Source organism: Pristiophorus japonicus, chromosome 3 (assembly GCF_044704955.1).
Source record: "Pristiophorus japonicus isolate sPriJap1 chromosome 3, sPriJap1.hap1, whole genome shotgun sequence".
NCBI lineage: Eukaryota > Metazoa > Chordata > Chondrichthyes > Pristiophoridae > Pristiophorus > Pristiophorus japonicus.
The window spans coordinates 63,888,786-63,905,800 of NC_091979.1; the positions used below are offsets into that span (position 1 = coordinate 63,888,786).

At 47.9% G+C, this 17,015-nt stretch overlaps 1 protein-coding gene across 1 annotated transcript in view; it reads left to right on the top strand.

Moving 5' to 3' along the window:
• The window catches only part of LOC139253871 (histamine N-methyltransferase-like), a 74,905-nt gene that overhangs the window by 2,969 nt on the left and 54,921 nt on the right, over positions 1–17,015 (top strand). The window contains exon 2 of the mRNA XM_070873600.1: positions 5,969–6,024. Coding sequence (XP_070729701.1) covers positions 5,969–6,024 — 56 coding nt within the window. The remainder of the gene's footprint in view (positions 1–5,968; positions 6,025–17,015) is intronic.

Consider the following 17,015-nt stretch of genomic DNA (forward strand, 5'->3'; position numbering starts at 1 on the left):
GTTTCAATGAAGGACCGAATATTCCAGATCCTGAACTACATCTTGAAGAGTGAAAGATGCCTGTGTGTGGATTTTTTTAACGTGTAGTGGCCGTTGCACACCAGCCACCACACTGGCTTGACAGAGCTTGGTCTTGGTCCAGTGGCAAGGATTAACCAAGACGACTGAAGACCTGCTCTGCTGCATGGACCTAGTGCACACACATATCGCAGTGTGGGCTGGTCCGTGCTGCCCCTGGGCCCTCGCCTCTTCTGAGCCCCAAACTCATGCCTCTCCTTGGCTCTGGCCATTTCCCTCTACAAACTCTTGCCGCTGTTTCGCCCCCCCCCCCTGCTGTGCCTGCCCGCATTGCAATCAGCGACCTGGCTTCGCAGCCATCGCCCTCCTGCAGCAGCAGGCACTGCTCCCTGCAATGGTATGCTGCTGCACGCCCACATTACAACAGCGACTATACTCCAAAAGTACTTTATTGGCTACAAAGCGCTTTGAGATTTCCGGCGGCCATGAAAGGCACCATAGAAATGCAAGTCCTTCCTTCCTTTGGGACGGTTTACTATATTGTCCAATGACCTGAATGGCCCATAGTGTCATGTATTTCTCACATCTCTGTCCTACATTACAACAGTTACTACACTCCAAAACTACTCCTTTGGCTGTGAAGCGCTTTGAGACATCTGGCGGCCGTGAAGGGCACCATATAAATCCAGAGTGTTATATCCTTGACGGGAGGCGCATGTGATGTGAATTTCTCCCCCATAGCCTTGATGTCGAGAGAATCCAGGAATTTGGAAATCAAGTTTGAAAGAAAAAGGACGACTTGCATTTATATTACACCTTTCACCACCTCTGAATGTCTCAAAGCACTTTACAACAATGAGAAATATTGAAGTGTGGTCTCTGTTGTACTGTAGGAAGTACAGCAGCAAATTTGCACACAGGAAACTTCCACTACCAGAAATGTATTAATGAACAGATAATCTGCTTTTGTGATATTGAATGATGGATAAATATTGGCCAGGACATTGGGATAACTCGCCTGTTATTCTTCGAAATAGACACCTGGGACCTCGTGCGTCCACCTGAGAGGGCAGATAGGCCCTTGGTTTAGTGTCTCATCCAAAAGACAGCACCTCTGCCAGTGCAGCACTCCCTCAGCACTGGAGTGTCAGACCAGATTTTTGTGCTCATATCTCTGGAGTGGGACTTGAACCCACAACATTCTGACTCAAAGGCGATGGTGCTACCAACTGAGACATAGCTGACAAAACTAGGGTCATTACAGTTGGCCTTGGCAGACTTGGGCTATGAAGGGAAGAAATAAATCAGTCAGGCTTTCTGTTCCTCTTCCTGGTAACAGTACAGTGACTGGAAATTGCCTATTTTAAGGAAGACGGGTGAGGATAGAAGCAGGGTTTAGCTGTGATGGCACATGTTCATAGTCAAATTACCTCAATCTGCAACCTTTTGACTCAGAGGCGAGAGTGCGACTGACTGAGCTACGACTGAAAAGATCCAGTGCTTACTGAGGAAAACAAAGAGCAGGCATGGTCAGATGAGGGGCAGTGGGCAGTTTAAACTTGTGGTTAGGGCTAAAGTGCAGTTTATTCCTCCAAAGTATAGTTCAAGTAACCAGTATGATTTCTATGGTGTCTTTGCAAGAACTCAGTTAACAACCAAGTTAATAAATTCTACATTTTCTCTGTGTCAGTTAAACCTTGCTCAGTGTTTGTATCATTGGCTTTAAACACAAAGGGGGCGATTTTCAGTGGGCATCCGCCTGTTTAAGCTTAAAAATCTGGATGTGGTCTCACCCGCCCATTCTGCACTGAAGCCATTTTGGCTCGGGCCACCTCATGGGTATCCAGCACTTCTGCCTGAAATCGATGGGTGCCGATTTAATATATGCAAATGAGGGTCCTGTACTTGTTTAAAACCCCAAATGCCTTTTCCAACAACTTTAGCATGCTGTTCGTCAATTCTACAATAGACTCGCCATTTGTGGGTGGAAATATTTGGGAAGATGCCATTGAAGAACATAAGAATTAGGAACAGGAGTAGGCCATCTAGCCCCTCGAGCCTGCTCCGCCATTCAACAAGATCATGGCTGATCTGGCTGTGGACTCAGCTCCACTTACCCGCCCGCTCCCCATAACCCTTAATTCCCTTATTGGTTAAAAATCCATCTATCTATGATATGAATACATTCAATGAGCCAGCCTCAACTGCTTACCTGGGCAGAGAATTCCACAGATTCACAACCCTCTGGAGAAGAAATTCCTTCTCAACTCGGTTTTAAATTGGCTCCCCCGTATTTTGAGGCTGTGCCCCCTAGTTCTAGTCTCCCAGACCAGTGGAAACAACCTCTCTGCCTCTCTCTTGTCTATCCTTTTCATTATTTTAAATGTTTCTATAAGATCACTCCTTATCCTTCTCAACTCCAACGAGTAAAGACCCAGTCTACTCAATCTATCATCATAAGGTAACCCCCTGATCTCCAGAATCAGCCTAGTGAATCATCTCTGAACCCCCTTCAAAGCTAGCATATCCTTCCTTCAGTAAGGTGATTAAACTGCACACAGTACTCCAGGTGCGGCCTCATCAATACCCTGTACAGTTGCAGCAGGACCTCCCTGTTTTTGTACTCCATCCCTCTCGCAATGAAGGCCAACATTCCATTCACCTTCCTGATTACCTGCTGCACCTGCAAACTAACTTTTTGGGATTCATGCACGCTCACGGCCTTCCGCGAGAGGTGGGCACCGGAGGGACTGGAGTGCATCATCACGCCCGGCAACCAAATTTTAATTTGATTTTACGTTTTAAAGTTAATTTGTTTTAATTGCCGGTGCTTTTAGTGTCCCCTTCCCTTTTATAGGGGGCACTGGGGAAAAATTGTGATTTTAGTGCCCAAAAAAAAACAAAAAAAAAGAAAAAACACAAAAAAAAAAGGGGGGAAAAAAAAGGGCCTTGTAAATGTCTGGAGTGTCACCCAGGTCGGGTGGCACCGTTTAATGTCTTTATGTTTTGCAGGTAAACTCAAAAGAGTTTCATGCACGCTCACGGCCTTCCGCGAGAGGTGGGCACCGGAGGGACTGGAGTGCATCATCACGCCCGGCAACCAAATTTTAATTTGATTTTACGTTTTTTAAGTTTAATTTGTTTTAATTGCCGGTGCTTTTAGTGTCCCCCTTCCCTTTTATAGGGGGCACTGGGGAAAATTGTGATTTTAGTGCCCAAAAAAAAAACAAAAAAAGAAAAACACAAAAAAAACAAAAATAAAGGGGGAAAAAAAGGGCCTTGTAAATGTCTGGAGTGTCACCCAGGTCGGGTGGCACCGTTTAATGTTTTATGTTTTGCAGGTGAACTCCAAAAGAGTTTCATGCACGCTCACGGCCTTCCGCGAGAGGTGGGCACCGGAGGGACTGGAGTGCATCATCACGCCCGGCAACCAAATTTTAATTTGATTTTACGTTTTAAAGTTAATTTGTTTTAATTGCCGGTGCTTTTAGTGTCCCCTTCCCTTTTATAGGGGGCACTGGGGAAAAATTGTGATTTTAGTGCCCAAAAAAAAACAAAAAAAAAGAAAAAACACAAAAAAAAAAGGGGGGAAAAAAAAGGGCCTTGTAAATGTCTGGAGTGTCACCCAGGTCGGGTGGCACCGTTTAATGTCTTTATGTTTTGCAGGTAAACTCAAAAGAGTTTCATGCACGCTCACGGCCTTCCGCGAGAGGTGGGCACCGGAGGGACTGGAGTGCATCATCACGCCCGGCAACCAAATTTTAATTTGATTTTACGTTTTTTAAGTTTAATTTGTTTTAATTGCCGGTGCTTTTAGTGTCCCCCTTCCCTTTTATAGGGGGCACTGGGGAAAATTGTGATTTTAGTGCCCAAAAAAAAAACAAAAAAAGAAAAACACAAAAAAAACAAAAATAAAGGGGGAAAAAAAGGGCCTTGTAAATGTCTGGAGTGTCACCCAGGTCGGGTGGCACCGTTTAATGTTTTATGTTTTGCAGGTGAACTCCAAAAGAGTTTCATGCACGCTCACGGCCTTCCGCGAGAGGTGGCCACCGGAGGGACTGGAGTGCATCATCACGCCCGGCAACCAAATTTTAATTTGATTTTATGTTTTTAAGTTAATTTGTTTTAATTGCCGGTGCTTTTAGTGTCCCCCTGCCCTTTTATAGGGGGCACTTGGAAAAAAAATTGATTCTGTGCCCAAAAAAACCCCCCAAAAAATAAAAAAAAGGGCCTTGTAAATGTTGGTGTTTTCCCCAGATCGGGGGGGGCACGGTTGAATGTTTTTTGTTTACTCCTAAAAGAGTTTCATGCACAAGGACCCCCAGGTCCCTCTGCACCACAGCATGTTGTAATTTCTCCCCATTCAAATAATATTCCCTTTTACTGTTTTTTTTCCCAAGGTGGATGACCTCACATTTTCCGACATTGTATTCCATCTGCCAAACCTTAGCCCATTCGTTTAACCAATCTGAATCTCTTTGCAGCCTCTCTGTGTCCTCTACACAACCCGCTTTCCCACTAATCTTTGTGTCATCTGCAAATTTTGTTACACTACACTCTGTCCCCTCTTCCAGGTCATCTATGTATATTGTAAACAGTTGTGGTCCCAGCACCGATCCCTGTGGCACACCACTAACCATCGATTTCCAACCCGAAAAGGACCCATTTATCCCGACTCTCTGCTTTCTGTTAGCCAGCCAATTCTCTATCCATGCTAATACATTTCCTCTGACTCCGCGTACCTTTATATTCTGCAGTAACCTTTTGTGTGGCACCTTATCGAATGCCTTTTGGCAATCTAAATACACCACATCCATCGTACACCTCTACCCACCATGCTCGTTATATCCTCAAAGAATTCCAGTAAATTAGTTAAACATGATTTCCCCTTCATGAATCCATGTTGTGTCTGCTTGATTGCACTATTCCTATCTAGATGTCCCGCTATTTCTTCCTTAATGATAGCTTCAAGCATTTTCCCCACTACAGATGTTAAACTAACCGGCCTATAGTTATCTGCCTTTTGTCTGCCCGCTTTTTTAAACAGAGGCGTCACATTAGCTGCTTTCCCACCCGCTGGTACCTCCCCAGAGTCCAGAGAATTTTGGTAGATTATAACGAATGCATCTGCTATAACTTCCGCCATCTCTTTTAATACCCTGGGATGTATTTCATCAGGACCAGGGGACTTGTCTACCTTGAGATACATTAGCCTGTCCAGCACTACCCCCCTAGTGATAGTGATTGTCTCAAGGTCCTCCCTTCCCACATTTCCAGCATTATTTTAAAGGATCATCATCTGCTCTCAAGTAAATCACCAGTTTAGTCATTTTGACTGCCAGTCTGCTGCTTTTACTATTTTTGCTGTGTTGGCTGTTTGAGCTGAAATTAATCTTTCCAAAAAGTTATCTGGCTGAGTTGGCACTGGAATGTTGACCAGGGGTTTCTGGAAAACATCACAGTGGCATTTTGGATTTAGTGATTGTTATGGCATTGTGTGTAGAAGAGGAGGAGGAGGAGCAGGCAGAAGTCCAGAAACCTGCAGCTCCAGAGAGAAGGGGCAGAAGGAGAAAGTTTACAAGAGGCTTTAGTCCACTGGAGTATCTTAGCCAAACTGTTACCCAAAAATTGGACAAAGCAAGTTTGTCATTGGATAGAAATTCTACATTTATTCTAGATTTAATAGCCTTTATTACATAAATGGATTTTTATTTCTGTCATTGTGTTCGTGACAGAAAAATAAAAAAGGGAAACAATTTCTTCTTGATTAGTAGGTAAAATAATTCAAATACTTTGATATCAATTGCTTTGGAGATACACAAATTAAGTGCTGGGCATTTGAATGTTAAAAATAAGACATACATAGCTGTGGGTTAGTAAAGCAATTTGTTACAAATGCCATTGTCGGTTGGTTCATGTCACTTCAAAATACAACTGTTTGACTTTGCAGCATTGGGAAAGAAGGAAGCTCCAGTCTTAATATCCTGGGAGTAGGAAGTGGGTCAGGTAGGTCCTGCAGTGTTCATTGTTCTATATCTAATGACTAAGTATTGTATTCATGATACATGTATTTCATCGTCACACACTGTGGATTTAATCAAATACAGTTTCTATTACAAACTGAGAAATGGGATCAACTATTGAATGTTAATGGATCCTCTTTATTTTATCCAATAGCAAACACAAGAAGAATGCACACTAGTGGCCCAAGTTTCGGGCCGCACCTAAAACGGCGCAGCCCGGGCCTTGACGCCTGTTTTTCATGCCACAAAGTGCACCTAATAAAAACTTACCTATTCTCCGGCTCCCTGCAGGTCCTCTGGAGCTGGGCGCGGTGCAGCAGAAGTTGTGGGGGGCGGAGCCAGGTCCCTGCGCTGAAAGCAGTGCCGGGAGCTCGACACATGCGCGCTACAGTGGGCGCGCATGTGCAATAGCTCCAGGCGCCCAAAACAGTGGGAGGGGCCCGAAGCACGCAGCCCCTAGCCCTGACCGAATGGCCTCACTGGGGCTGCGTGGATAGGGCTCCTCCCACCCGACCCGACCCGACCCTCCCCCCGCTCTCCCTCCCCCCCTGATGACTCGACCTCTGCTTCGCCCCCACTTCCGGCGACCGGACCTCCGCGACTCTTTCCTCCTCCCCCCCCCCCGGCCTCCGCGACTCTCCCACCCCCCGACCTCCGCGACACACCCCCTGGACCTCTGTGACTCTTTTCCTTCCCCCACCCGGACCTCAGCGATCCCCCCACCCCCCCAGACCCCGCCACCTACCTTTAAATCCAGCCCGAAGTCTTGGGCCTGGCCGTTCAGCCTCCTTCTCTCCCTTTCTTTCTCTCGCCCCCTCCCTCTCTCGCCCTCGCCCCCTCGCCCTCTCGCTCTCCTCGCTCTCGCTCCCCTTCTCTCTCTCATCCCTTTCTCTCATCCCTCCCTCACCCCCCCCCCCCCCCCCACTGTCAGAGACACAGACACAGACAGACACAGAGTGAGAGACATAGACACAAACAGACAGAGAGTGAGAGACACAGACAGAGAGTGAGTGACACTGACAGAGATACACTGGGGTGGCCGTCCCAGCATGCTGTTGGAGGACTCCCGGTGCTGCAGTCGGTAAGTAGAAAATGTTTTTTTTATTGATTTTTCAAAAAAAAAAAATTTTTTATTAATTTTTTTGATTGATTTATTGATGTATTTATCATTTATTATTGATGATGGCTCTTTATTTGTAAAACTGAAGTCTTTTATGTTTGTAAACTTCCCTTTAAACCGCCCCCCCTGCCCCCTGCATTCCCTACGCCTGATTTGTAACCTACGCCTGGTTTTCTAAAGTGTAGACAAGGTTTTTTCCGAACGTACAAAAATCTTCACTTACTCCATTCTAAGTTAGTTTGGAGTAAGTTTTCACTGCCTAAACTTTGAAAACAGGTGTAAGTGGCTGGACACGCCCCCTTTTGAACAAAAAATTCTGTTCCAAAGTGAAACTGTTCTAACTGACTAGAACTGGAGCAAACTAAATGCCGAGAATTCAAATTTCTAAGATATTCCATTCTAAACCAGTTGCTCCAAAAAAACAGGAACAACTCAGGCTGAAACTTGGCCCCTAGATTTCCAATGTCTCGTATTGTTAAGGGGCATCAGCAGAAAACTATAATTGGAATTATGTTGGGCTAAAAATTGGATTGCCCCAAAAAGGGCGTGTAGATTGGGATTTGCGATCACTCCGTGGCAAGGAATTCAGGAAGAATGCAACCTTCGTGCTGCCTGCTAATTGTAATGTTTGTAGCGTTCAACCCAGCTGAGCATGCTTCTGAGTGGCTGAATGCTCAGCAGTGGGCCCAAGATCATATGAGGCTTGCACTAATACAAGCTAGACTCCATTTCTTAAAGGTAGTCTGTTCGTCTTAAAGGAAAAATGCATTCTACCTGCAGCAACTCATGCAACTAGCTGGAGGAGACAGTGCAAATGTCACAACAGGGGAGAGAGCATGCACTAAGGTTCTCTGATGCAGCACTGGAGGCCTTGGTGCAGGAGGTGGAAAGAGGAGAGAGGTCCTATTTCCACAGGGGGCAAGGAGGCACAATCAAAAACACCAATGGGAGCAGATCAACATAGGTGTCAATGACAACAGTGTTGCCACGAGGACCTGACTGCAGTGCAGGAAGAAGTTAAATAATATTACAGGAGTGGTCAAGGTCAGCGAATTAATCTTCAAATGGCATATCCCATCATCTGCACCATTAGCTTCACACACTGCTCAATGGACCACACCCCCATCACTCACCGACCAGCAATCTCTATCAATCATGACTCATACCTCATTTATAGCTTCCCCTCACCCTCACACACTTATCACTGCTGCAAGACTCACAAACATATCTCTCAGCTTTCACACACTGCCTGTGATTCAACCATGACAGACATATTACCTAAACACTTTGTCCCACACTCACTGACACACTTCCCTTTCTCTTGCAGAACAAGGTGGCTCACAATCGGAGCCAACAAGGGCTACCCGAAAGGGCACAGGTGTGCCTGCATAATGTCACCCTCCCCGGAGGAGATGGTGCTGGCCATTCTGGGGAGGACAATGACTGTGGCCATGGCCAATGACTGGGCAAAGCCATCCAAGATAAGAGTATCCTCATACCTAATCCACCTTCTCACATCCCACTTCCCCCTCTTCTGGCTTACAAACTGCATGTGTGGTGTAAGCATGCACGCAACCGAGACTCCAGGATGGTATGTTGCCTCCCTGGTGCAAGGGTCAAGGATGTCTCGGAGCGGGTGCAGGACATTCTAAAAAGGGAGGGAGAACAGCCAGTTGTCGTGGTGCACGTTGGTACCAATGACATAGGTAAAAAAAGGGATGAGTTCCTACGAAATGAATTTAAGGAGCTAGGAGCTAAATTAAAAAGTAGGACCTCAAAAGTAGTAATCTCGGGATTGCTACCAGTGCCACGTGCTAGTCAGAGTAGGAATCGCAGGATAGCTCAGATGAATACGTGGCTTGATCAATGGTGCAGCAGGGAGGGATTCAAATTCCTGGGGCATTGGAACCGGTTCTGGGGGAGGTGGGACCAGTACAATCCGGACGGTCTGCACCTGGGCAGAATCGGAACCAATGTCCTCGGGGGAGTGTTTGCTAGTGCTGTTGGGGAGGAGTTAAACTAATATGGCAGGGGGATGAGAACCAATGCAGGGAGATAGAGGGAAACAAAAAGGAGGCAAAAACAAAAGACAGAAAGGAGATGAGGAAAAGTGGAGGGCAGAGAAACCCAAGGCAAAGAACAAAAAGGGCCATTGTACAGCAAAATTCTAAAAGGACAGAGGGTGTTAAAAAAACAAGCCTAAAGGCTTTGTGTCTTAATGCAAGGAGTATCCGCAATAAGGTGGATGAATTAACTGTGCAAATAGATGTTAACAAATATGATGTGATTGGGATTACGGAGACGTGGCTCCAGGATGAGCAGGGCTGGGAACTCAACATCCAGGGGTATTCAACATTCAGGAAGGATAGAATAAAAGGAAAAGGAGGTGGGGTAGCATTGCTGGTTAAGGAGGAGATTAAGGCAATAGTTAGGAAGGACATTAGCTTGGATGATGTGGAATCTATATGGGTAGAGCTGCAGAACACCAAAGGGCAAAAAACGTTAGTGGGAGTTGTGTACAGACCTCCAAACAGTAGTAGTGATGTTGGGGAGGGCATCAAACAGGAAATTAGGGGTGCGTGCAATAAAGGTGCAGCAGTTATAATGGGTGACTTTAATATGCACATAGATTGGGCTAACCAAACTGGAAGCAATACGGTGGAGGAGGATTTTCTGGAGTGCATAAGGGATGGTTTTTTAGACCAATATGTCGAGGAACCAACTAGGGGGGAGGCCATCTTAGACTGGGTGTTATGTAATGAGAAAGGATTAATTAGCAATCTCGTTGTGCGAGGCCCCTTGGGGAAGAGTGACCATAATATGGTGGAATTCTGCATTAGGATGGAGAATGAAACAGTTAATTCAGAGACCATGGTCCAGAACTTAAAGAAGGCTAACTTTGAAGGTATGAGGCGTGAATTGGCTGAGATGGATTGGCGAATGATACTTAAGGGGTTGACTGTGGATGGGCAATGGCAGACATTTAGAGACCGCATGGATGAACTACAACAATTGTACATTCCTGTCTGGCATAGAAATAAAAAAGGGAAGGTGGCTCAACCGTGGCTATCAAGGGAAATCAGGGATAGTATTAAAGCCAAGGAAGTGGCATACAAATTGGCCAGAAATAGCAGCGAACCTGGGGACTGGGAGAAATTTAGAACTCAGCAGAGGAGGACAAAGGGTTTGATTAGGGCAGGGAAAATGGAGTATGAGAAGAAGCTTGCAGGGAACATTAAGACGGATTGCAAAAGTTTCTATAGATATGTAAAGAGAAAAAGGTTAGTAAAGACAAACGTAGGTCCCCTGCAGTCAGAATCAGGGGAAGTCATAACGGGGAACAAAGAAATGGCGGACCAATTGAACAAGTACTTTGGTTCGGTATTCACGAAGGAGGACACGAACAACCTTCCGGTTATAAAAGGGGTCGGGGGGTCTAGTAAGGAGGAGGAACTGAGGGAAATCCTTATTAGCCGGGAAATTGTGTTGGGGAAATTGATGGGATTGAAGGCCGATAAATCCCCAGGGCCTGATGGACTGCATCCCAGAGTACTTAAGGAGGTGGCCTTGGAAATAGTGGATGCGTTGACAGTCATTTTCCAACATTCCATTGACTCTGGATCAGTTCCTATGGAGTGGAGGGTAGCCAATGTAACCCCACTTTTTAAAAAAGGAGGGAGAGAGAAAACAGGGAATTATAGACCGGTCAGCCTGACATCGGTAGTGGGTAAAATGATGGAATCAATTATTAAGGATGTCATAGCAGTGCATTTGGAAAGAGGTGACATGATAGGTCCAAGTCAGCATGGATTTGTGAAAGGGAAATCATGCTTGACAAATCTTCTGGAATTTTTTGAGGATGTTTCCAGTAGAGTGGATAAGGGAGAACCAGTTGATGTGGTATATTTGGACTTTCAGAAGGCGTTCGACAAGGTCCCACACAAGAGATTGATGTGCAAAGTTAGAGCACATGGGATTGGGGGTAGTGTACTGACATGGATTGAGAACTGGTTGTCAGACAGGAAGCAAAGAGTAGGAGTAAATGGGTACTTTTCAGAATGGCAGGCAGTGACTAGTGGGGTACCGCAAGGTTCTGTGCTGGGGCCCCAGCTGTTTACACTGTACATTAATGATTTAGATGAGGGGATTAAATGTAGTATCTCCAAATTTGCGGATGACACTAAGTTGGGTGGCAGTGTGAGCTGCGAGGAGGATGCTGTGAGGCTGCAGAGCGACTTGGATAGGTTAGGTGAGTGGGCAAATGCATGGCAGATGAAGTATAATGTGGATAAATGTGAGGTTATCCACTTTGGTGGTAAAAACAGAGAGACAGACTATTATCTGAATGGTGACAGATTAGGAAAAGGGGAGGTGCAAAGAGACCTGGGTGTCATGGTACATCAGTCATTGAAGGTTGGCATGCAGGTGCAGCAGGCGGTTAAGAAAGCAAATGGCATGTTGGCCTTCATAGCAAGGGGATTTGAGTACAGGGGCAGGGAGGTGTTGCTACAGTTGTACAGGGCATTGGTGAGGCCACACCTGGAGTATTGTGTACAGTTTTGGTCTCCTAACCTGAGGAAGGACATTGTTGCTATTGAGGGAGTGCAGCGAAGGTTCACCAGACTGATTCCCGGGATGGCGGGACTGACCTATCAAGAAAGACTGGATCAACTGGGCTTGTATTCACTGGAGTTCAGAAGAATGAGAGGGGACCTCATAGAAACATATAAAATTCTGACGGGGTTAGACAGGTTAGATGCAGGAAGAATGTTCCCAATGTTGGGGAAGTCCAGAACCAGGGGTCACAGTCTAAGGATAAGGGGTAAGCCATTTAGGACCGAGATGCGGAGGAACTTCTTCACCCAGAGAGTGGTGAACCTGTGGAATTCTCTACCACAGAAAGTTGTTGAGGCCAATTCACTAAATATATTCAAAAAGGAGTTAGATGAGGTCCTTACTGCTAGGGGGATCAAGGGGTATGGCGAGAAAGCAGGAATGGGGTACTGAAGTTGAATGTTCAGCCATGAACTCATTGAATGGCGGTGCAGGCTAGAAGGGCCGAATGGCCTACTCCTGCACCTATTTTCTATGTTTCTATGTTTCTTGCTCTGTCACCCCCGTCCCCGGCCCTGCCCACCCCTTCATTACAACTATCAACAAGAGCGGACATTGACAACGAGATCCAACACCAGCTCCAGTGCGCCAGTGCAGCCTTCGGTCGCCTGAGGAAAAGTGTTTCAAGTCCAGGCCCTCAAAACTGTCACCAAGCTCATGATCTATAGGGCTGTAGTAATACCCGCCCTCCTGTATGGCTCAGAAGTATGGACCATGTACAGTAGACACCTTAAATCACTTAGGAAATACCACCAACAATATCTCCGCAAGATCCTACAAATCCCCTTGGAGAACAGACGCATCAACGTTAGCATCCTCGACTAGGCCAACACCCCCAGCATTGAAGCACTGACCACACTTGATCAGTTCCGCTGGGCAGGCCACATAGTTTGCAAGCCAGATACAAGACTCCCAAAGCAAGCGCTCTACTTGGAATTCCTTCACGGCAAACGAGCAAATGATGGGCAGCGGAAGCACTACAAGGACACCCTCAAAGCCTCCCTGATAACATGCAACATCCCCACTGACGCCTGGAAGTCCCTAGCCAAAGACCGCCCTAAGTGGAGGAAGTGCATCCGGGAGGGCACTGAGCTCCCCGAGTCTCGTCACCGAGAGCACGCAGAAATCAAGCACAGACAGCGGAAGGAGCGTGCGGCAAACCTGTCCCACCCTCCCTTACCCTCAACGACTATCTGTCCCACCTGTGACAGACAGTGGTTCTCATATTGGACTGTACAGATACCTAAGAACTCATGTTAAGAGTGGAAGCAAGTCTTTTCTGTGGGTTCTGCGCAGCTGGGGGCTGTAGGTTGGGGACTCTCAGTTGGTGGCTGGTCCACCACTACCTCTCCCGTGAGTCCCTCATCACCGAAGGCTGCTGGCTGGGGGTCCCTGTCCGTCGACTGATCCCTGATTTTGGGTATTCTTTTACGGATGGCAAACCTCTCGGGGCTGACCCACTGAAACTGGGTGCTGGTGACCACAAGGTCTTAGGCCGTGGTGTGCGGGGAGTCCTTCTTAAGGCTCTGGCTACTGGGGGTGCGTCCGATTGGGGGGATGGTTCCTCCAGTAATACAGTTCACCACCCCTATCAGTACAATCTGTGAGTCTGCAACGTCCCCTGTGGGCTTTCCACAGTCGGAGGCTGCTGGCTGAGGATCCCTGTTCCTAGAACGCTTCACTGTTCTTGGCTGCCCCTGGTGCTTAGCAGCTATCCCGGGGTTAAACAGATTACGCTAGTTTATGTGGAACCACTTTGTACAGCGGGGCATCTTTATGGCATTGACCATGGAGCTCGCTTTGTCGACAATGTGGTACGGCCCCATGTACAGTGTCTCAAAAGCACCTACTCGAGTGTAGTTCCGTACCATGACCTGGTCCCCTATCTCCAATTCATGGTGTTTGCGGGGCTCTAGCAGCAGTCAGTTGCTCCGATGCTATTTTCCCATGTTGTTAGTGGCCTGCCATTGAATCTGTTTAAGGTGTTCAAACAGTATTCCTGACAAAGCTGTCCCGGCTCACTTCCCTGAGCTGACCTTCCGTGAGTAACGGGGCTAGTACATGGGTGGGGATACGCATGGCTCTGCCGGTCATGAGCTCATACAGGTAGTACCCCGTGACCTTTGACTGACTGGCCCAGATCCCCATGAGGACCTGTGGCAAGACCTCCACCCACTTCTTGGATGAGTCCCCCGTCTCTTTTCATAACCTTTCTTTAATAGTGCGGTTGAAACGCTCCACAGGCCCGGATGACTGCGGGTTATGGGTGACATGCCATTTCCCCTCGATACCGAGCACCTTAAGGGTCTCCTGTATCACCTGCCCGGTGAAGTGACTCCCTTGGTCGGACTCCACGTACTGTGAAAGTCCCCATCGAGGATCCTAGCTGTTCCCAATGCAGTAGCTGTATGGCATAGGAAGGCTTCCACCCACTTAGTGAACACATCCACCAACACTAGGCAGTACTTGTAGCCTTCCTGGGCGGTGGGTAGGGGCCCGATGTAATCAACCTGGATCGACTGCCAGGGTCCCTCTACCCTCCTGATATGTCCCATCGACACCTTCCTTTTCTGGGGGTCGGGGTTGTTGGCAGCGCACACCAGACAGCTGGCACAGAACTCGCGGACATCTTCCCTGAGTCCCAGCTACCATCCTGCCTGTTCCACCCGTTGCCAGGTGGTTTCAGGTCTGGGGTGTCCTGCTCCTGGACTCTTGTGGACCAGCTGCAGGAATTCTCTCTGGTGTTGTTGCGGTACTACCCATTGCTCCCCCGTGAACAGCATGCCTTCTTTAATGACAATAGCTGTGGTGCCGTATGGGCCGTCTACCTTTTCCCCTTTAGCTAGCATGTTCAGGACAGTTTTGAGAACGGGGTCTTGGGTCTGAACCATTTTCAGGTCCAGGGGCAATGCTACCCCTGCCCTCCCTAGTGTCCCAATCCTGCCGTTAACCGCTGCAATGGGGCTTGGGTTGTGTGGGTCCCAGAGCTTGCCCGTGCAAGCACCTTGCTTGGCCAACATGTCAGCATGCTGGTTTCACTGAATCCCGAAGCGAGGGGTTGAATGTGCCTTCACTTTGCGTATAAAGACCTTCCCTTCCTCCCCCATGGCTGCCATGATCTTTTCCAGTAAAGGCTTAATTGCCAGGGGTCTCCCGTCTGAGATGTGTATTCGCGACGGGACTGGATAGCCAGATATTCCGTACACGAATTGCATGTGAACATACTGTCTGAGCAAATCGTGTATGGGGCAGGGAATTCTTCGGCGTGTGTGACCACGTACAGCACCACCGACAGTTCAGCATGCTGGGCACTCATGGTACTGGGGAGTTTAATCGCCAGGGCAATGCCTTCCTCGGGGTCATAAATTCCGCAGCCTGTGAGTCGTTCACCCGCAGATACAGTGCTTGAACCATCTACATAGATGTCTCGGCCTGTGGGGTGTAACCCGGCCCGAAAGCCTATGTTAACTTCCCATAACCCTTCTACGGAACACCGGTGGGCTGTCGCTGAATAAATCATGTTGGCTGCGAGTCTTGGCTCGCAGAGACCCTTTACCCTTAGGTCCATCTGGGAGAGGAGTCAGGTCCAGCGAACAATGCGGGCACTGCTCACTGTACCGTCCTTGATTCTCCCATCCAGGAGCATCTGGGTGGGCATGTGACGGGTAAGGAGTGTGATAGGGGACCCCCATGTGAAGATCAATGTTCTTTTCACAGCCCAGTGAGTGGCTATGAGGTGCCGCTCACAGTTAGAGTACCCCTTCTCCACGTCAGTGAGTATCCTGGAGGAGTAAACCACTGGTCTCAGCCGGCCGTGTTGCTCCTGGAGCAGTATTGCGCTCAGACTGTCGTCGCTGGCTGCTACCTCCAGGAAAAACTCCTTCCCCCCACCAATAGCCCCTAAAGCCGGCGCGGTCTGCAGATCTTTCTTGAGTTGGATAAATGCTGTCTCGCAACCTTTGTCCCATTCCCACTCCACTCCCTTGTGTAGGAGTCGGAGCAGAGGGGCTGCTGTGGCTGCATAATCATCAATGAAATTTCTGCAGTACCCGGTTAACCCTAGAAAAGATCTTACTCCTCTTACTGTGTTGGGGGCTGGTAACTTCTGCACTGCTTCTCTTCTAGCTTTGTCAATGGCTCTTTCCCCACCGTGCACAGTTAGTCCCAGGTTTTTTACTTCTGGCCGATCTGTGCCTTCTTGGGATTAACTTCAAACTCTTCCTCCTTCAGCAGCTCCAGCAGCTCAGCCGGCAGTGGACCATGCTCCTCCCCCTCATCGGTGAATAGGAGCAGGTCGTCCACATACTGTACCAACTGCTGGGGTCTGCTGAAGCTCTTTAAACAATTCATCATACATTGATGAAAAATGCTAGGGCTATTGTGGAAGCCCTGAGGGAGACAGTTCCAAGTGTATTGCTGGCCTTTAAAGGTAAAAGCAAACTTGTACTGATCCTCTCTTCGTAAAGGGATGGACCAAAAGCCATTGGAAATATCCAGCATCGTGAAGGTGGTTGCGGAGGCTGAGATACTTCCAATGAGGTGGAACCGTGGATGCACATGTGGGGATGTTATGGTTGAGTACTCGATAGTCCACCGTGGCTCTCCAGGAGTTGTCCAGTTTCCTAACCAGCCACAATGGAGTGTTCACATGGGTGGCTATTGGTCTCAATACCCCTTGCTTAACCAAATAACCCAAGGCTGTTTGCATGTCTGCCTCCGCCTCCCTGGGGAAATTGTACTGCTTTTGCGGTCGAGTCATGGGGTCCCTATCTACGCTAACCTCAGCCCCGTTTACCCTTCCACAGTTGTGTTTGTGAGTGGCAAAAGTTGCAAGGTGTGTCCTCACATACTCTTGGTACTCCATCGGAGAGTTACTGACCAGCGATTCGAGGTCGTAACCCTTCTTTTGCTTCATGGTACACACTGTCCCCTTACCATGTTTTTCTGGGATAATCACCACCTCACTTTCCTGTCCCATACATACTGCCCCCCCAAAGACAGTGGTTCCTTAAATCCGCTAGAATCCCGTGGCCTATAATAAAATCGGCCCCCAGGATCCCCTTCCCTTCCTGCTCCCACTTCATTAGGACACAAGTCCACTTGATGTGGAGTGTTCCCAATAGAGAGTGGAACAGAGAATGAGCCAGCCTGCTCGGTGCCTGTGAAACCCACTAACCTGTATGGGAACCCGTTAGACAGTGGTGAGACGGCGGGGTTATCTGAATAGACGAGGGTGCTTG